The sequence below is a fragment of the Cibotium barometz genome, chromosome 56 (assembly GCF_041138505.1).
Source record: "Cibotium barometz isolate CiBa-2024 chromosome 56, ASM4113850v1, whole genome shotgun sequence".
NCBI classification, from domain to species: Eukaryota; Viridiplantae; Streptophyta; class Polypodiopsida; order Cyatheales; family Cibotiaceae; genus Cibotium; species Cibotium barometz.
Genome location: NC_141101.1, coordinates 1,988,027 through 2,009,390, shown reverse-complemented (window position 1 = coordinate 2,009,390; position 21,364 = coordinate 1,988,027). Strand labels below are relative to the sequence as shown.

Below are 21,364 nucleotides of genomic sequence, written 5' to 3'. Positions count from 1 at the left end.
GGTTTTAAATAACCCCTTGTTATTTCTCAATGCTCATTTGCATTGAAGGTTTTAAATAACCCCTTGTTATTTCTCAATGCTCCCCTTGGCAAGCAAGGGCATGGCTCTTAGGGCCAATTTCCAAACTGGCCACTTTTGGCAACTTGTTGTGAACTCTACCTCTGGAAAAAGTAAGGGTCGAGTTCACAACCACAAGATTGCCCTTATAATTTGAATTACCTAAAAAACAAAAACCAATTCAAACTGGGCCCTTAGTAAGTAGGTTAGCAAGTTAGTTTTGAGCCTCATATGATTCTTCTTTTTTTTAATGACGGATATTGACATAACATGCCCTCACTTTCCACTATGGGAGTGTGTAGATTCAAACCTTGTACCTCCCTTTCGAAAGGCACGGATGCTACCACTAGATGATAAACCCCAAGGGGAAAGCTTAGTACGATTCTTGAAAATATTTCAGTAGCAAAATGCAAGCAAGCCGCCATTAAGCACAACCCTTTCATCGGTCTTAACAATTTTTAACAATCATAAATCTTGGAACTTAGAGATTTTTTGTGTATTAACAACCCACCTGCAGAGGTCCATAGCATGTAGCTTGCAACTATTTCGTGAACATGGATTCACCACTCATTTTTTCAATGGTTCCTCCTCTAGTTCACCTTCAAGAATTTCCTTTACCTTTTCCTTGGTAGCTTGATGTATACCTTCTGTATACCAATGGGCACGTATAGGCACATAGCCCATGGGTGAGGACTTGTGACTAGGAGAGGGGAGGTACCAAGTTCAAATCCCCCAGGTCTTCTATGATATTAGTACTTGACTTGGGCTGCTAATTCCTCATGGAATGCAAAATCCTGGAGTCCTAAATTTCCTAACAGCTTATGAGATATCTTCATGAATAATGAAAATCATGAAGGATCAAAATATACCAAGACGAACATGATGTATACATGATTAATGATCTAGAGTTACGCAAAAATGGCTAATCAAAATGGCATAGTTTCAACCTTGATTAATGATCGAAGTGCTCGCTTATTTTATTCATCATCTAGCCTCTTTAAATCGGCTGACTTCCACGAGTTCCAATGCCCTGATTCATGCTAGAAAGTGCACCTAAATTAACTCTACTTTTCGAAGGTTGTCTCCACCTGATTGATCTAATTTAGGGATTCAAACGACTGAAATAAATGCCAAGACGCATTAATCCTTGGTACTTCTATTGCTAGAGATTAACCTTGCAAGTTTATACAACCATACGTATGTAGAGCATCAATTTATCCAACGATGAATTCATGCACGTCAACTTTAAATAAAGACTGTGAAACAACAATCAAAATCTGTTACGGCAAAACTCAGCACATATCGACACTGGCATACTATACAAAAAACGGAAAAATTCGATTTCCTTGTAAGAGTGTCAATGATTTACATAAATGAGAGCTCAGCCCGAAAAAAATAAGGGGCGTGGGGTGACAGGCAGAGAAAGGTAATTGTAAGGGGAAGGGTGGTGCTATGGGGGGGGGGGCGGCGGGCATTCTTGCAATCAGAGGAGGCACTCTAATGCCTGCTCGATCAACGGCAAAAGGAGGCCAAAACTTGGCTTGATCATAAAGAGGGAGGGGACTGGACTACTCCAATGTGTACACCCCCTTGGGAGTACCATTTGTGGGAGTAGAGCATCGAACCCTCCAAGGACTCTTTCTCTGTGTGTGTGTGCGCATCAGCTCAGCTGCCTATGTGATTGGTGGAAAAATTCTTTCCCAGCTTCTTGTTGAAAGGCAGGCATGCATCCATGCTCAGATCCACTGCTGCCGCCAACGCCATGAAAACAGCCGCATCCTCAACGCATGTAACATGCCGCATGGCCAGTTGGACATGGGGCTTGCTGCCCTTGCCCTCCCCCTCAATGTCTGCACTCATCACAAAGCCACCCACCACAGGCACCCCAAGGCTGAAGTAGAAGTCCCCACTACTGTGTGGGCTGTCCACCGGCGACGCCGAGATGGGTGTCTCTGGTTTGAACTTGGCCGTGTCAATGAGAAAACTCCCTCCCTTCTGTGAACTAATGACCGTCTCAGAGACGAGCACACCACTGTTCACACCTGCCACTCCGCCGCCCTCAGACATAAGCTGGAAACGGCATCCCAGGCCTGCCTTGCTGCCCCTCTCTCTCCATGCCTCTAACCTGCCCCATGGCCTCCAACTGTTCTCGCCCTCAGGCCCTGCTCTCATGATAAGCCACGCTCCTGGGTTGGAGCGGCTCACACGCTGCGATCCATATGTGGGTACAAAGGGAGTCACCATAGAAGCGGCCGCTACTGGGGACCCAGACAGGTCGTGGATAAGGACAAGCCACCCCTTGCGCTCTTTCCTGTCCCGCTCACTATCCTGGGATCCATTGCTGCAGAACCCATCGAGCTGGCCAGCTCTGCACATGGAAAAAGAAGAACCCATAAGAACCTATCCTTGGAAGTATATAAACTAGCCCCATCGGAAACAACCCTTAACGCAAAGCATTGGCATAGAAAGCAATACCCATGGGAAACTACCATAAACGAAAAAGAGAAACAGAGCACAGAACTCAGCTTACCTCGAGCGGAAGCTTCTGTCCCTGGTAAATTTGCAGGTGAAGATGGGCTGCCTTATGTTGCCTTGAATCTGGACAATCTGCGGACTAAGCTCGGGCTCCCCATCGAACTGGAAGATGTACCTAGGATCTGGCTCCACCTTCACATTTAGATGCAGCTCCGCCCCTGGCCGCCCGCCTTCCGCTTTAGATTTTCCGATGCAGACCCAACCCTGTTGCAGCTGCAGTGATTTGGATGTCGCCCAGTCCAGGCCAACGGGGAGGACAAATTTGCCCAAGAGCTTGGCGGAAGTCGCTCCGCAACAGGAGGAACCTTGGCGGCCCGTATAGACGAGCACCTGCAAGTTGGGCGGCGAGGAGAGGCAAGAAGCGGATGAATGTAGAAGAGTCTTGAGGGCGGGCTCGTCGAGGTAGAAGCTAGCGGCAACCAGGTGCTGGTCAGGGTCGGATCGGGCGGAGGGGGAAACGAGCGGCACGGGCGCCGTTTGGATCTGGAAGCCCGGCAGCTTGATTTCACAAAAGCAGGGAGAAGAGGAGGAGTGCACGCCCGCCCGAGGGGCGGCTTTGGACGCGTGAGGGATGCGGAGGCCAAGGCCGGCCACGGAAACTCGGGTGAAGGGGCGAGGTTCCATGGATTCTACTACTGGGGTGCAGAGGGGGCTGCAAGACCATGTATCTGATAAGCCCTCCTCCTCCGACTGATGAGACTTTAAGCAAAGGGTGTGGCTTAGAGCGGAGGAAGTGGCGGAGAACAATCGGGGCCAGCTAGGTAGTGGCTAGAAGCGCTCAGTCTCTCGCCTTCTCGCAGCTCATGTCCAACGGGGTACACTGCTAATGAGAACTGGAAGAAGAAAAAGAACCGCAGGGCCAGCTGTGCCAGGGAGCCAAAACCACCCAACCAGGTGCCGGCACCCAAACCACCCGGCCCTCCGGGCTCCCGCATCCAGCTGCGCGCTCCAGCCTGTCCTTGCCAACTAGATCGGCCTAACGTCATCCGCCCCCATGAACTATCCTTTGCAATCCCACCTTAATGGATCACATGCTTGTCTTCTTTAACAACTTGGTCGTTACATACAGCCTTTACTTTAGTGCCATTTTTATATTAGGGAGGAACAAGTAGGTGACCGCCCCGGCATGACGTTTTTGCTTGTATGCATATGTGCATAATATGCAAGTGTACGACTACATGTGTGTATGCATGTGCATGTTTGTGCAAACATGTGTGAGTGAGTGTGTTTGCATGTTTTTGTGTTTGTGTATGTGTGTGTATTTATTTACACGTGTGTAGATGTCTATGTGTGACTCTCTCACATAGACATATATCTATGTGTGTCTCTCTCACATGCACTCTCTCTATGTCGTCACATGTGAGACACAACCCTCTCTCACACACATACACATGCACATGTACTCTCTCTCTCTCTTTTCTCACACCCATCTCACATGCATTCTCTCTATGGCGTTGTCACGTGCACAGACACAACCTCTCTCTCTCTCTCTCTCTCTCGTGTCCCTGCGATTCTTACTTTCTTGACTTCGCGAGAGTAGGCTTGACATTCCCTATGGCTAATGCCGGAAGTATGATGACACGAACATCGGGTTCGGTTCAGCTTCAAGGACACCATCATGGGGATGGTTGGCCCTGACTCTCGAAACTACTAGGTTTTCCTTTTTATAGCAAGAGCTATGCGGCCCTTGCTTTTCATGCGGAAAAAAGAAACCTTGCCAAAGTGAGCTCAGCAATCAGCTTATGGGTTAGGTCTTCCCTCAAGCAAAAAAACTGCCATGAATATCGAGAACGGAACGAGAAGCCTTGGGAACAACGAAATCAAGTCAAGTCTATGGAAGCTTAATCCATTTGTTCTTCGTAAACAATTGGATACCAGGACTAAACATCGGAAGAATCCGATCCGAATTAGTAGTGGACTCAAGTGATGCCGAAACCAGAACTAGAAGAAGTTTCTAGATACAGAACGTGGTTAAATACAACCTTACCAACATTTGACTCTTAGGAGTGTTTCCCTTTCTAATAATTTTACGCACACACACACACACACCCTCCACAGGCACATATGTGATAATGTCTATGTGTACGTATGTGTGTGAATGTGTTTATATTATATAGTAGTATTAATATAGTATTATTATATATTTACTATCTATATATTAATATATATATCATTATTATATTATGTTATTATATATTATATTATATTATATATATATATATATATTAAATTATCAAATTTATAATATATTACTACATATTTACTATGTATATATATCTTTAAATTTTCTTATTTATACTTATGTGTTATTCTATATTTATATATTCATAACATTATATTATAGTATATTAGTATAGATTTAATATACATTTATTTAATATATTTATTTATTATATGTTTACATATTGTTATTATATATCTTTGTATTCTACATATATTTTGTACTTATTTATTATATATCTTTATATTTTTATATTATATTATTTATTTAAATTTTCTTCTCTCAATGTACCGCTACACTCCTCTCTCTCTCTCTCTCTCTCTCTCTCTCGTTGGATGGGGGAGTATATGCTCTGCACACACAGTCACACAACGCAATCGTATCGAGCTCAGAGAGCGAGAGAGATGAGATGTGATAGTTGGAAGTACTCGATAGAATGATAGTTGGAAGTACTCGATAGAATGATAAGAAATGAGTGGAGTACAAGGTACTTGTAGTCCTAGGGCTGCAGTGGCCAACACACTAAAGTTAACTTGTATGTCCTAAAAAGGCATGGCAAGCTTTCTTTGGCTATCATGTATGTAGATGACTTAAAAAACATCATAGGTGCCAATGAAATGATTCAACAGATAATGGATATGTTGAGCCGTGAGTTTGAGATGACAGATTTGGGTCTTATGCATTTCTATTTGGGGATTGAGGTCTGGTAAGAGTCAAGCAACCTCTTCATATCACAACAGAAGTATGTTTGGGAGATTCTCATAGCATTTGGGATAAGTGACTGCACACCTATGCCAATGCCTATGGAGGTGAGAACACGAAGTTTTATGCATAAGATTCTTCACCATTAGTAGACATTAGCAAGAAGTACAGGAAGCTAGTGGGGAGTTTATTTTTTCTCACTAACACTAGACTTGATATCAACTTCACAGATTAGTGTTTTGAGCAAGTTTTCTAACAAGCCCACAAGAGACCATTGGAAGCATGGGATGCGAGTACTTAGGTACATTTGAGGTACTCTTGAGTACCGCATCACTTACAGTACATGTGACACTCTTATGGGTTATTATGATTTAGATTGGGTAGGGGATTGTGATTCCTAGAAATCAATTTTTGGATATTGTTTTTTGCTTGGTTCCGGTGCTTTCTCTTGGACTAGCAAGAAGTAACCTATAGTGGCTGAGTACAAGCAGCTTTATTTTGCTGCTTGTGAAGCAGTATGCCTGAGGGAGGATTTTAGTGAACATGGGAGTTTATGATGTGATAATCGGAGTTACATAGCTATTGCTAAGAACCCTATGTTTAATGCTCGAATGAAGCACATTGAAATTCAATATCATTATGTGCGAGAGCTAATTGAGGATGAGATAGTGGAACCAGAGTAATGTTCTACAAACCAGAACTGTGTTGACATCTTCACCAAGGCTCTTGGGAAGGACTAGCTCACTTGACATCTTCATCGACTTAGCATTGGTCCAAGAACATAATCTATCTTCAGGTAGACATTGAGGGGGGTGTTAGTATAATGCCCACCTCTCAGCATGTATCTCACATTGATGTTTGGTGCATATTTGTAAAGGCCCCCATTAATAGTTATCACAAGCTAAGGTATCCACTGCTTGTGACTATCCACACCCTTTACACTACTACATCCTCCATCTCAAATCTATCTAGATCATCATCTAAGCTCTATTTGAGAGTGCACGGGTGGATAACATACATTGTACCTATCTCAAAATTTTAAATTCTCTATCTATTGCACTTTATTTTGCTATCCGTGCTATATTCTTATACTTATCTCCATATTATTATCTCCTTTGCAGTTATGCTAGTAATATATTTACCCTCTTTGTTGATGTCCAATTGTCTAGATATAGGGGGTTTGCAAGACCTTCAATGTTAGTGCAAACATAATCCGCATGTCTTCTAATTCACTGAATTCTTAAAATTATATGGCAAGATTATGATGATGAGTGATAAGAGCTCTTTAGTGCTCTTGTTCTCCCTGCTCAAAACCTTCCCCCCCACAGGGTGTAAGTTTCTACAGGGGGGAAATTGCATTGTTGCATCATTAAAATTTTCTTCAAGGATTGTGCTTGGCAAGTTGTAAGAGGATACAGGGCGGTTGCAAGATGAGGGTACTCACTTTCGTTCACTCTCTCTAAAATTGGGACATCCACGCATCTCGGGCGGGGTACCTCGATCGTGATATCGCCATGAATTAAAACACGACACATGTCTCCCAAGCCTACATCGACATATCTCAAACGAGATACCAACTAATGCTAAATTTAAAGATATATTTATATATCTAGTAATGATAAATATTTAGACTTATTAATAAATATTATTAATATTGATTTCTAAGTGGATAATAGTTTATCTTTAATTATCTTTATGTTTATCTTAATTATCCAATCAATCTTAGATAGGAAATCCAATGAGATTTGAAGTGGATAACCTATTTTTCCTATATAATCACACATCTCTAGTACTATGCCAGACTTATCTCTAGTACTATCCCATCATTGAGCCTTTATAAATTTTTCTCTTTTAGCTTTCTTGAGAATGGGTTCTCAAAGTCATAGGAGTCGAAAACGTGATAGGACTAGACTTCCCCCCGTTCACCAAGTTCAAGAGGAGGAGAGGAGAAGGGTAGCTCGTGAGAGAAAGAGAGACTGGAGAGCACGTCAACGAGCAACACCTTCCGTTTTGGGGGCGATGATCCAAGCCTTGCTCCTCCTCTTCCACTTCCTCTCCCTCTGCCCTCTTTCCCCCCACTACCCCTTAGTCTAGATAATCCACATGAACCCGCCCTTCCTAAGTCCCCTTCTCTTCTACAAGAACGCACCCCCCCTCCTTTGGGCGCCCATCGTGTGGATAGGAAAGAACTATCAAAGTCAGGGGCACATCGTCGTGCCCATGCAATCTTCCATTCCTATTTCAAAGACCTCACGCCTTCATCACACGCATGTGTGCTTGATGCTTTGATTGATCTGCCCAACATGGCCAACTGCAGGGCGCTTTCCGACATTGGCTTTTTGAAGACTTCCCTCCAAAAATGACTGTTGAACTTTCTATCTCTATCGGACACTATATCTGCGGGCAGGCCATATAGCTTGTAGAGATGTTCAATAAAGAGTTTTGCCAACTCTAGCGTTTTTACAGTTTTCTTCGAAGGAACTTTGCAATTGGGTGGGGAGCAAAGAGAGAGAGAGAGAGAGAGAGAGAGAGAGAGAGAGAGAGAGAGTTATGGATTTCTCAACCCTCTACTTTGATGCCACAATGTGAGTGAGAGAAAGAGGGATAAGAGAACATGCATCAACATCACTCATAAAGCGTTTTCGCTCAACACATGGGTGGTCCAATTAAGTAGGTGGCACACTCATGTCAACGCCACTCTCGTTACAGGTAGGTTACTGCTTTGTTGTTGTAGATGGGTGCTCTCCTTGTTGGCTACTTATGTGTGTTCCCTTCTGTCTCTTATATGTCTCTATCGTGATGTTGTTGGCAAAAGAAAGATCGATCTCGAAATTAACATTCCCATAATTTTATGCAGCCTTGCTTAAAACCTTACAGCCAAACATCTCTAAGAGAGGATGAAAACCTTTAAAACCACACATCCTTAATGCCTCTCAAAGTGAGGAACGAAATGCCTTGTGTTAAGTGCAATCACTACGACCATCCCAATCCTCATTGTGTATACAAGACACCTGTCCTTCTATACTGCATACATTGTAAAACCTTTGACCACCATGATATTAAAAAGTGTCCCGCGTCATCCACTCAATGGACTCAAAACCTCCCGTGCACCAAACAGAAATAGTCCAAAGGGTAGAAATTGCTCAAGAAGCAATTAATCGGACACTTCATTATAGGAATTTTTTGGACCCAAAGAGGGCCTCTTGGATTAACTTTTGATTAGGAATGGACCAATAGGAAGAGGGCTGGGTGCACATTTTTGACTTATTTGACCCTAGGGGGCCTAGGCTTTGGTTTGCTAATGGGGCCTAATTACTACTCTTGTCCCCCTACCTCTTGGGCCCAAACTTAGAGGTCCCCCCATCTAGAATTGCGCAGATAAAAAACCCTAAAAATTGAAAATTTTTAAATTTTTCCTAAAAGTGTGTTTTCCCTCTCAAACTTCCCCCTAACATACTCTAGGTTTGGAAAGCTCATTTTGAACCTCTTTCTTCCTCTTTCTCAGCTCTCCATTACTGTTTGCAGAAACTCCATACCTCTCAAGCTCTCCCTCCTTGTCAAGCTCCCTCAGTCTCAAGCTCCCTCTCCCTCTTTCTTCCTTTTCTAAGCTCTCCATTGCCGCAGAAACTCCATCCCTCTCAAGCTCTCCCTCCTTCTCAAGCTCCCTCTCTCTCTCTCTCTCTCTCTCTCTCTCTCTCTCTCTTTCTCTCTCTCTCTCTCTCTCTCTCTCTCTCTCTCTTTCTCTCTCTCTCTCTCTCTCTTTCAAGCTCCCTCCCTCTCCATTGCTATAGAAACTCTATCCCTCTTAAGTCTACTCTAGGTTTAGGAAGCCTATTCTCAAACTCTAACCCTCTTTTAAGCATTCCATTGCTGCACTAAAAACCCTGAACTTTCTCTCCTCTCCACTCCTCTATTGTAAAACAAGCTTTTCTTTTCCCTTCTTCTCTTTTCTTACCACCATGGCCTCTTCCAGTAATGTGAGAAGACCTAGGGAGAAGGTGGAAGAGCTTGTGCTGCATAACACAAGAGATGAGAATGGAGTTTGGGCTCCAACAAGATTCAGGGTTGGGGCTTGGGTCTACATGCGGCCAAGCTCTTTTTCATCGAGTGTGTCACAACTGGGGAATATGCTACATCATTGGAAGGGGAAGCTACAAGGCTTCAAGCATACTAAGAAGGAAGGATTGGTTGCCATAGTGCAACATGTGTATACCCTTGGAGACATGTACATTCAAGGCCAACGACCAAGGTTTCCTTCAAATTGTTAGTGTAACATAAACACAGCTTTAACAACATGCTAATATTGGATTTTTTGTTTCAAATTTTCTTATGATTCTCCATTTTCTTATGTCTCGCATCGCCATTATCCATAGGGACTACACCCCTCAATCTGCCTTCACTCTCTTCTTTTTGAAAGCCCTCTCTAAGGTGCTCTGTGTAGCCTCTATGGCACAGAACACCAAATGTATAGTTCTGATTAAAAAATCCCTTGCCTTCGATGTTTTTGGTTCTCGATTTAGGGGTAAGCTTCTTGTTCGTATAGGTATAGCCAAAAGCATAGGCATAGAGGATCCTCTCAAGAAATAGCCCAATCACTCCTTGAGCACACTCTACACAATAACAAGAGAAGGAAGCTCAATATTGTAATGAATCCTTTTAAGATTTTGTTAAAACCCCCTCATGTAACATATCGTTGGAAAGCTCCTGAAGAGTAGGTTCCAAATCCACATTCTCCGACAAATTTGGAATTGCTATGCTCAAGACACACCAAAAAGTATATTGGAAAGAGAATTTCCAAAGTTACGGGATTTTACCAAACTCCCTAATATGGTGTTATCACTTCTTATTATGAATACAGTACAATTTTTGCAAACTTATTTTCATCAAGTATATCATTGTTTTTTCTAGTTTGTACCATCAATGTTTTTGTGAATGCATCAGAAATGACCTTGGGAGCCTGGGGGAGCAGTGCCAGAACAGTGCGAATTTTGAGCCTGCACCGTTGCTGTAGAGCCCAAATTCGCACTGTTTTGGCACAGCTTCCCCAGCCCTTTAGGAGCAATTCTGATGCATTGGATGACAAATAATGTATTTTTACACATGATTAAAGGTATTTTTATCTTATAAATTATTGTTTCTCATAATCAATGTACTTAACTTGATTATAAATGCATAAAAAATGATTCTGAGTGGCTGGGAGAGCAGTGCCAGAACAATGCGAATTTTGAGCCTGCACCGCTGCTGTAGAGCCCAAATTCGCACTGTTTGGGCATAGCTTCCCCAGCCCTCCAGGAGCAATTCTGATGCATTGGATGACAAATAATATATTTTTATACATTATTAAAGGTATTTTTATTTTATAAATTACTATTTTTATAATTAGTGTACTCAACTTCATTATAAATGCATCAGAAATGATCCTGGGAGAGCAGTGCCAGAACAATGCGAATTTTGAGCTTACACTGCCGCCGCTGCTGCAGAGCCTAAATTAGCACTGTTCTGGCATAGCTTCCCTAGCCCTCCAGGAGCAATTCTGATGCATTGGATGACAAACAATGTAATTTTACACATGATTAAAGCTGTTTTTATCTTATAAACTGCTGTTTCTCATAATTAGTGTACTCAACTTCATTATAAATACATCAGAAATGATCCTGAGTGGCTGGGGGAGCAGTGCCAGAATAGTGCAAATTTTGAGCCTGCATCGCCGCCACTGCAGAGCCTAGATTCGCACTGTTCTCGCATAGCTTCCCCAGTCCTCCAGGAGCAATTTCTGATGCATTGGATGACAAACATTGTAATTTTACACATGATTAAAGCTGTTTTTATCTTATAAACTATTGTTTCTCACAATTAGTGTACTCAAGTTCATTATGCATCAGAAATAATCCTGAGTGACTGGGGGAACAGTGCCAGAACAGTGCGAATTTTGAGCCTGCACCGCCGTTGCAGAGCCTAAATTCGCACTGTTCTGGCATAGCTTCCCCAGTCCTTCAGGAGCAATTCTGATGCATTGGATGATAAACACTATATTTTTACACATGATTAAAGGTGTTTTTATCTTATAAACTACTGTTTCTCACAATTAGTGTGCTCAACTTCATTATAAATGCATCAGAAAAATGATCCTGAGTGGCTAGGGGAGAAGTGCCAGAACAGTGAAAATTTTGAGCCTACATCGCCGTTGCAGAGGCCAAATTTGCACTATTCTGGCATAGCTTCCTCAGTCCCTCCAAGAGCATTTCTGATGCCTTGGGTGACAAATTGGCACATGATAGACACTCCATGTTAAACAAACATGATGACACCGAGACATTGTAAGAGAAACTTAAAATTTTAATTATCAGAAGGTTACAAATGAAAGCTAGTTGGGCTTGTTAAGGGGGGTTTGAAACAAAAGAGTTGCTTCAAAAAAAAGGTTAACATCTAAGATCTCTAGATTGTGTCTCGCTTGCCTTGAATGCGCCGAGCTAGTTGCATGTCCTTGGCAGATATGGTAATCCTCTTTGCATGTATTGCAAGGAGGTTGGTGTCTTCAAAAAGCCCAACAAGGTAAGCCTCGGAGGCTTCTTGCAATGCTTCAAGGGCAATCCCCTGCACACGGAACTCTGTTCTATTTTGTTGGAGAATCTCCTTCACTCTGCGAGCGAAAGGGGCTCTTCTTATCAGCAACTCAGTGTTCCTCTGATAAAACTTGATTTCTTGTAGAGCCCTGTGTCCTTAGCGCATCCTTCTCCTTGGAGCTCTTTGTGTTGTGTTAGTGCGTTGGCGAGGTTGGGACTTCCTTGGCTTGAAGAGCTTGACCTTTCTATGCTTGCGCACACTTGCAGGAACCTCCTCTTGGTCTCTCTCATAGTCTGAATCCTCCTCCTCCTGTTGCTGTGGTACCTGTGTATCAAGTTCCTCTCGGCGGCTAGGTAGGGGGCCCTGTCCTTGTAGAGTAGGGTCTTTCCACCTATGGTGCTGCGCAATGTAGGAATGTTTTCACCAACCCAGTCGAACTGCTCATCATCGGCCTCTCTGTCTTGATCTCTGGGGTGGCTGCATTGTCAGGTCTTCTTCACACGCTTGCTCCCACTAGAAGGGCCTGCATGTGTGTGTGTTGGTATTGCTGTGGGAGGAGGGTTGGACTCTAGTGATCCCATTGGGCGTGTCCTAGAATCCAAGGGGTCACTCTCTTCTGTAGTGTCGCCAGTATGTGGTCGTTGGGTGCCTTGCACTGTGTTTTGTGAAGGCATGGTAACACGTGCAGTGTTCTTGGTGCGTGCCATATCCATGTACAACTATGCTAACGTGGTGATGTGCTGTTGTCCTTATGTGGGTGTCTACATAGATCTTGAGCTCAAGCTCTCTAAAAAAGTGAAATGAAAATGAAGTGAGAGAAGGAACTATTAATAGTTTTTTTTATGGGAAAAAAAAACCTAACTAAACTTATTTTCTTAGCATTATTACATCTAGATTGATGCTGGTGCGTGCACAACCCAACGCCTCCCATGTCTCCTCATTCATGCATGCCAAGCACCATGCCTATGGGGAGCATTGGTCTGCAACCATTCAAGCCCAGCATGACTTTTTGCAGCCTTGCGTGCCTCTTGCGCAAGCTTAGATTGTTGGGCCCGCTCCCTAATCAATACCCTTCCAAAGGTTGTGCGATAAAACCAATTGAACATCTCTTGTAGATAGTTTGTACGTGTTCCTCCTGCAGAAGCTCCACCTCCATGTCTTGTATTTTTGAAATAAACCCCTCTTGCTTTATAATGTGATTTCTCCATCCCTTGGGTACTCCACATGTCGAGCGATCCATACTTGTTCATCATGAAATACGCACCATGTGCATAAACTATGTGCTGTACACATGACAATAGAATTTAATTAGAAAAAGTCAAGGTTAAAACACCAGTTTATTTTTTTACTGTATAACTTACAATATAGTGTTTACTCTCTCCCCAAGCACCTAGCACACTTTTGGTGAATTCTATGATATGTTGTTGGAATGATGCGCGTTCTTGGGCAGTTGTGCTACTTTAATTCATTCTGCGAACCATGTTACTGAAATTTATCCAAAGCAGTTTGCGCATATTTACAAGAGCTGGCATTGGACAATCTACATTTGTGGGTGATTGCACACAAGTCTCTCTAGAGTCCCCAAGTCTTCTTTGAATTCTCTATGTTTGCTGGCTTCTCCAAAAATCTCCTTGCCTTTGATCCAGTCATGGAGACCTTTTGAGCAACCTCGTATGTCACCGGTTGTGATTGAGCCTCATAATGCCAATCCTAAAAGAGCAACCAAGATACAAAGCCTAGAAGAGTATCGTTTACCCTTTCAAGAGGAAGACATACTCTCTACAGAAGAGTCATTTGAAACAGACTTTACAAACTATAGGCTTGAGAAACATGTGAGGAATTTGAAAATTCCCTTACAAGATTGAAATAGTCTCTCAAAAGGAGGAATTCTTTTCTCTCATGATAAATCCAACATCACATCAGCACTTGTACCTTTAATGGCTCAACCTGAGTTATACAAGGACATAACGAACTCCATAAAACAGGATTGTGAGGATTCATGCTTGGAACACTCTAGAAACTATGTATCAAGCTAAAAATGATCCATGGGTTGCTTTTCTCGAGGGCACCCATAATGGTGTGACGGATTATTTATGACAATTCCCGCTTCAAGAGCGTGTGGTAGTAAGTTAGGAGGAGGATGAAGTCCTAAGTGATGTACTTCATGGATATATTATCAGAGTAGTCATTGTAGTAGCATTAGGCCTCTTATGAGCCTAAAGTGCCCGGTCGGCCATAGTTTAAGTGAGTGTTAACACTTATGGCCATGTATACAAGTGAATTTCTCTCATAATACAATATACTCTCCCATTGTGCAATTGAGTCTTGCTCTTGCTAATCTCTTTCCCTAATGCATGCTAGTAAGTGTGTGTGAGTGAAGTGAGGTGAGAGGAGGGACGAGGACCCGTAGTGCAACACGACGGTGTGACAACGCTCACCGCGGGAGACGAGGTGGAATTGCTTGTCAAGGAGTTGTAGAGCTTGGAGACCTCAAGGGTTACGAGCTCGACCATAGGAAAGATCCTCCCGCGACAGTTGCGGTTCACCAGGTAATCTCTTTTTGGATGTGTTTCAAGGAGGGTTAGGTGAGCCATAACAGCCACACCTAAGGAGTGGAATACAAGTTCAAAGCACAGTCAATGGCTTCTTATTTTTTTAATTTTTTTAATTTTTAAAAAGAAGAAAAACAGAACACCAATGTGCTTGTTCACATTGATGATTCCAGTGATGCAAATATCAAAATTAACTAGGAAAAACAGTGAAGCTCTATTCCAAGACCACTCCACCATACACACATACACAATAAACACAACCAATTTCTCATGATTTTTTACTTCCACACAAATCTTATCCATTCATTTCCTACACAATGCATTACCAAAATGCAAAGGAAATCATGAATCTTATGCAATGGGAGCTGAAACTCCAAGAGGAAGGAAGAAACAAAGGTGTTTCCCCAGCAGCGGTGCCAAAAATGTTATGGGCTACCACACCTCCAAGAGGGAGCTCAATGCATTCACCTAAGGGAAGAGCAATAGAACACAACTGTTTTAGGACACTTACCAATGCTTCGAACTTGAGTCCCTTAAGGCCTCCAAGCTCACTTGTTAAGCTCCAAACCTCCAAGCTCCACCTCCACGCTGTCATCATAGAGTCGCTCACACCATCGCATAAGGCAATCACTCTCTCTTACTCTCCCACACAAGCATGAACATACAAGCATAGAAGAGGCACAAATGCTAGAATGGTCTCTCTCAATCTCTCTCAAGACACAAGAAGAGGCACAAATGCTAGAATGGTCTCTCTCAATCTCTCTCAAGACACAAGAAGAGCTCTCAATAGCACAAAGGGGGATTGTGTCTTTTCATTATGAGAAAATGCCTTATATACATTTGGCCCTTATTCACACTTGGGTGCCCAAAACTTAACTAAGGCCTTGGGTGGCCAATATCTCAGAAAGTACAACTTTTATAGTTCCTTTTTCATGACACTTAGTAATTCCCTCAATTGGAGGAGCATACTTGTTAATCCAAAATGGGACTATCAGAGTGCCTTAATAGGTGTTACAAAAAGGCAGTGAAAGGGAGTAGAGCAAATACATGATTATCGTCCTATATGTGGTTGACCTCATTATGATGGGGAACCATGAAGAGAAGATCTTTTAGACACGAGATGTTAAGTTCAGGTTTTCAATGATAAACCTTGAGCTGGGATTATGCATCCTTATTTGGGGATTGAGAGTCAGCACACACAGAATCTTCATTTCTTCACAAAAGTATGTAAGATAAATTATGAAGTCATTTGGCATGGCTGAGTGTAAGTTAATGGTTACACCCATGGAGGTAGATGCAAATGGAAGAAGATGCTTCTCCACTTCATCCTCACCAGAACTGCTTGAGGAGGTTGATGACATCCTATGTACAAACCAAAAAACACAAAATCATAATCAGTTTTTAATGAAAGTATAAAAATCGCGTGTATTAACGCGGCTACATCCTAAAAATCGTGTGTATTAATGCGGCTACATCCTAAAAATCGAGTGTATCAATGCGGCTATATCCTAAAAATCGCGTGTATGAATGCGGCTACATCCTAAAAATCGCGTGTATAAACGCGGTCGATTTATTATAAACGCGAAAATACATGCGTTTATACATGCGACGACCTGTTCAACCTAAAAAGAGCACTAAACCTAAGTGCAAGGAGCAGACAAGGAGCACACATGGGTGAAGGAAACCGACCAAAAAGAAGACTCACTTTTTCAGAGGTGAGTCAGTTTGTCCTTTGCCCTATCTCTTTTCTCAGATTTGTTTATGCTATTGTCTCTTTCCTTTATGGGTTTGTCTAAAGTCCTTCTCCTTCTCTGGTTGCCATCTGGTGAACGATTGTGACAGGGACGACAGTGGGCCTTTTATAAGAACGATTTGTCAGAGGTAGGTTGCTTTCAATTTTTTTTTCGAAGGCCGCATGTAAGAACGCGTGTATGTCTGCGTGTATCCTGTCTGCACAGACGGTTCATGCGCATATACACGCATTTTTGGACGGGTGTATACACGCGTTTCTGGACGGGTGTATACACGCGAGCAACTGTGTTTACCCCATTCTATGGTCTTAGAGCTGATAGGTGGCTTGAATGATGGTATTTGTGTTTGTGCTGATTCACTTGGTACTAATGTGGAGGTGAACTATGGCTTATGTGATGAATACAAGTATGCTATCATGATGACTTATCTCTCAATGTGAGTCAAGAGACAGCCCATGATGTACATGAGGATGGTGATAGTCATGGTGATGGATGTTGTGGTGATAGTGATGTAGTTTTTGAAGAGTTGTAGGAGGATAACTCTATAGTTCTGAGTGTTGTTGAAGATGTGAATTCTCTAGATAGTGATGTCAGTTTGATGGTGGAAAATCATATGCGCCAGCTTGCATTTGTGCTTTGATGCAATCATGTATATACTTTTATTTTTGTAGATTCTTTATGGATCCAGGTTCTTCATCCGATCCATTTGCGTACAGCAATTGGCTGATGGAGATGCTAAATCATTTTGGGTGCCATCCTGGTCCAGTTGAGCTTACAGAGTACATGTATGCCCATCCCCCTCCTTCCATGCCTGGTGTCTATACCCCTACCGCGAGTATCCAGGGCACTCCACTGCCGTCTATGCCTACGAGTCCGACGAGATGGCATGCAGCTTCTCCTCTTCCACACCCATTGAGGAGACATACCTCGTCCCAGACACACTCACGCACACCCTCCCAAGCACCGTCATGTCAGGGCTCACAGCCACCATCACGTACTCCCTCAGAGCCACCGTCACGTCAGGGCTCACAGCCACCGTCACGTAGACAATCTCCCAGTCGTGACTCCACCCGCAGCAGCAGTAGGAAGAGTGGGAGTGGAGGATGCGGCGGGTGCTTTGGTGGGGGAGGTAGTAGGCCGCGTGGTGAGAGAGGAGATAGAGGGAGAAGAGTTAGAGGAGACAGTGTGGAGGGAGATGAGAGAGGTGGAGAGAGTGATCTGCTATGATGTGACGGCGGATAGGGGCGGGATAGTGATGGATGCGAGGGGGAAAGAGGTAATGGAGTACATGCGTGGGGTAGTATCAAACTTGTATAGAAATTGTTTTATTAGATTTAAAGATCAAAATAGCCGATTAGTTGGGGAGGTGATAGAGGCTGTACATAGTCAGTACCCCAATCCCCCACATGCTACATTCTCGGATGTATGGGGAAGGACGTGAATAAGGGAGATCTTAAGTAATAAAAGATCTCACCTTAAAAAACTTGCGTACGATGATGGGCTAAATGTAGATGCGGGTGGCTATCCTGCCGAGAAACCTGCCACTGCGCACAAACGCGAGTGGAAGGAGGCAAAGAAACGAGCAGAGGGTGGCGTGAAGAGCAGGCAGCATGTGGAGGCACGACGGATCCAGATGGAGACCATTGGATCTTCGCATTTCGGATCTGGCGGCGTCGAGTCATGGGAGGTAGAGTTCGTAAGTATCTTGCCATTTTATTTGATTGTTTGCTTAATTCATTGATTCTATGATTGTTTTAATCTTACAAATTGTGTTGATTATGATACAGCGAGCGACGGGTTACGGGGAGGAAGCCCACAGTCCACGATACTGGGTATGCTCGCCGGCATAGCAGACGTGACACGTGGGCCCTCTTCAGAGCCGAGGGACGTATTACGGACATGCAGTTTGACATGGCCATGAGACCATACGGTTGACAGGTACTTGAAAACTCTAAACGAATGATTTTGGTTTATTGAATTACATATATATATACTTATATACTATATATTACTTGAACAGGCACAAGCTGCTGATGATCCACCTGCCGCCACTGCAGAGGGTGGACGTGAGCACTACTCATCGGACATTCCGACCGATGTGAGCTCATCTGAGCATGGAGGGAGCAGCGAGTCATCATCTGGGTCTGAGTAGTACTCAGACTTATAGTATCACATTCCATATTGAGGATGTGGTTGAGCAGCGAGTCATCATCTGGGTCCGAGTAGTACTCAGACTTATAGTATCACATTCCATATTGAGGATGTGGTTGTATATATATTTTTGTAAAACTGAAGCCATGGGCTACTTCGACACATGGACTCCCTTGTATATATGTGTACACATAAAATTTTGATAGTAATATTGAATCGTGAATCGATAGTATTGCATTCATGTCTGTCTTGAATCGTGTATTGACAATGTATGCATTCATGTCGTTCTTGTCTTAAATCTTCCTCGTGGATGGTCCAATGCAGCCAAAAAAAAAAATCTAGAGAGTGTTATTGGGTGCTGGAATGCTGGAACAGCATTCAGGTATCAAATAGCACTCTCTGGAATTTTTTTTTTGCTCTCTGTTCGCGTGTATAAACGCGTCAACTCTGCAAAAAGTCGCGTGTATATACGTACATAATCTGTAAAACACGCGTGTATAGACGCGTCAAATATATGAAATACGCGTGTATAAGCGCAGCTAAACTAACAAAACGTGTGTATAGACGCTTCTATCAGCGCGTCTAAGCGCAGCTGAACTGACAGAACGTGTGTATACGCCTGTGTATCAGCGCGTCTGAACACTCCTATACACGTGCTTTTACACGCATGTCTCTGGCCGTGATTATACACGCGCTGATACACGGGCCCGCTACTTTTTTTTATAAGTCATTTTTAGCGGCTAGGAGCGCGGGTATGAGCTCGATCCCTTGTAGTGAACCCAATGTTTCATGCTTGCACAAAACATATTCAAATATAGTATCATTATGTACATGATCTTATCATTGATGGAGAGGTGTTTAGGGTGTTTACTATTATCCACGATAGAGATTTGATGGACCACCATCTTAGACTGAAGAGGTGTTGGAAAAATGCTCCACCCTCATGGACATTTGTTGAGAAATGTGGTGCCAAAGAGCACAAGGAAGAGGTAGGGAGTGAGTTTAGTTGAGTAGTCAAGAAAGTGAAAAGCCTAGAATGAAGCCACATGAGCAAAGGGATTCATCCCACATTGATGTACAAGCCCAAGGGTGTACCTCCTCATATAAAAGGAGGCCTTTTCAAGCAATGAAATCATATTACTTGCACTTATCTCAAGTCTCTTTATGTATCCAAGCTAATTCATCTTGGTTTCTAATTGCACTTATCTCAAGTCTCTTTATGTATCCAAGCTAATTCATCTTGGTTTCGAATTGTACTTGAGTGCATCTTAATTATCACACAATCATTATGAGTTTTTTTCATTTCTATCCACCTTATATTAGTGATGTGATTAGTGTAGGATCAGTTAATGATTAGGTCCATTTCTTGTCATTAGGAGATCTTGATCCATAGTTTCAACATGGTATCAAAGCTAGGGTGAGGCTCTCCATTAGGTTAGATTTATCTCAATAGCAAGGTGATTAGGGTTCCCTTCTTGTCTAGTTAGGTTTTCTCAATTTTCTTTTCCTTTTCCACATCTAAGGTTTCATTAGTATGAGAGAAAGAGTGTTCTCTATGTAGAGCCAAAAAAGAGCAGCACCACGCAACACTATAGTTTTTAGAGTAAGCTCCATTTGGCATATCCCTTGTGTAACAACTCCATTAGCGTGGTATCCATGGATCTATAAGTGGTGCAAAGAAAGCAAAGAGAGGAGGTGGCACAGTAGTGCAAGGCAAAATAGTGCATTTGTAGCAAAAGCTAAGCTTTACCAAGGGGCAACCCTCATAATCCACTTACACACGTGTGCAATATCCAAGAGCTTAAGCTGCTGAAGCTGAGTCCAGATTAGACAGCCTCTATAGAAGACACAACCAATCAAAGAGTAAGAAGCATCAAAGGGAGCTCAACGATAGTGGGCCTCCAGGCTCAACACATTAACAAGGCCAGAAAGCCTTCCGATAGAGATCTGTTGGTGAGAGTCCGCGCAGGTGACCCAAAGTAAAATGTGGCTATTGGCTTCGAGCCCAAGGCCCTACAACTTATAGATTACAGACGCAGCTACAATACCGACCCCCATAGGAGGTGGACAATTATGCTTTGAAAATCAAGTCGATACATGTAATCCTCAGTGCCTGAGAGAGGTACACTGGATGAGATAGTGTCTCACAAATCACTGGCAAATTCCCACTCCATGGAGTGGGTCTCCTCGAGGGTGAGCGTGGATACGGTGCGCCCAGTGCAAGGTAGCCCCGAGAGGCGGCCTTCTATTCGTCCAGCATTTGCAAGCAATCACTTGTGCAGTTCATGGGTGAGTGAGGGGGCTGAGTTTGTGAAGGGTCAAAGAGTGGGCACACTGAGTAGATGGGGATCCCAGTAGCACAGTAAGAAATCGGTGCAGCTATCCAACAAAAAAATCGGTGTGTAGCTATCCACAACAGTCAGGTGGCCACCATGAATCACAAAAAAAAAAAAAAAAACTAAGGTATTGAATGTTATCTCTTTCAAGAGGAAGTTTGAGGGAAGTTCACATGCAGTGCATTAAGGAGGGAAATAGCAAACATGCATTTCCAACATAGTTTTGTATTGGCATGGTATTCATAAACAACGTCATCATCATCATCATGGGTATCAACGTCGTATTTAGTGGTTAGATCATCATCAACAAAATCATCGTTAATATAAAACATTTCACAAAAAATTTGCAACCATTGTACATGCCACCGATATGACCAGGCAAAATTCTCTCAATTGTGGAAAAGATTGTAAAAGCGGCCAAATGAGCACGTAGTGTGTGTAAAAAGGAGAAGTACAACTCGTTCGCAACCACATGAGTATGCGAGCATATGTGTG

General features: G+C 43.0%; 1 protein-coding gene across 2 annotated transcripts; it reads right to left on the bottom strand.

Moving 5' to 3' along the window:
* Positions 1-1,374: 1,374 nt before the first annotated feature.
* On the bottom strand, positions 1,375-3,426 carry LOC147606781 (uncharacterized). Of its 2 annotated transcripts, XM_086791004.1 has the most exons (3): positions 2,717-3,426; positions 2,588-2,683; positions 1,375-2,425 (listed from the first exon to the last, which is right to left on the bottom strand). In XM_086791004.1, the coding sequence occupies exons 1-3, from the start codon at positions 3,214-3,216 to the stop codon at positions 1,723-1,725; spliced, it is 1,299 nt and encodes a 432-aa protein (XP_086647130.1). In that variant the 5' UTR covers positions 3,217-3,426; the 3' UTR covers positions 1,375-1,722. The 2 variants fall into 2 exon arrangements, with proteins under 2 accessions (XP_086647130.1, XP_086647129.1); XM_086791003.1 differs by having other exon boundaries at positions 2,588-3,425.
* Between the last annotated feature and the right edge of the window lie 17,938 nt (positions 3,427-21,364).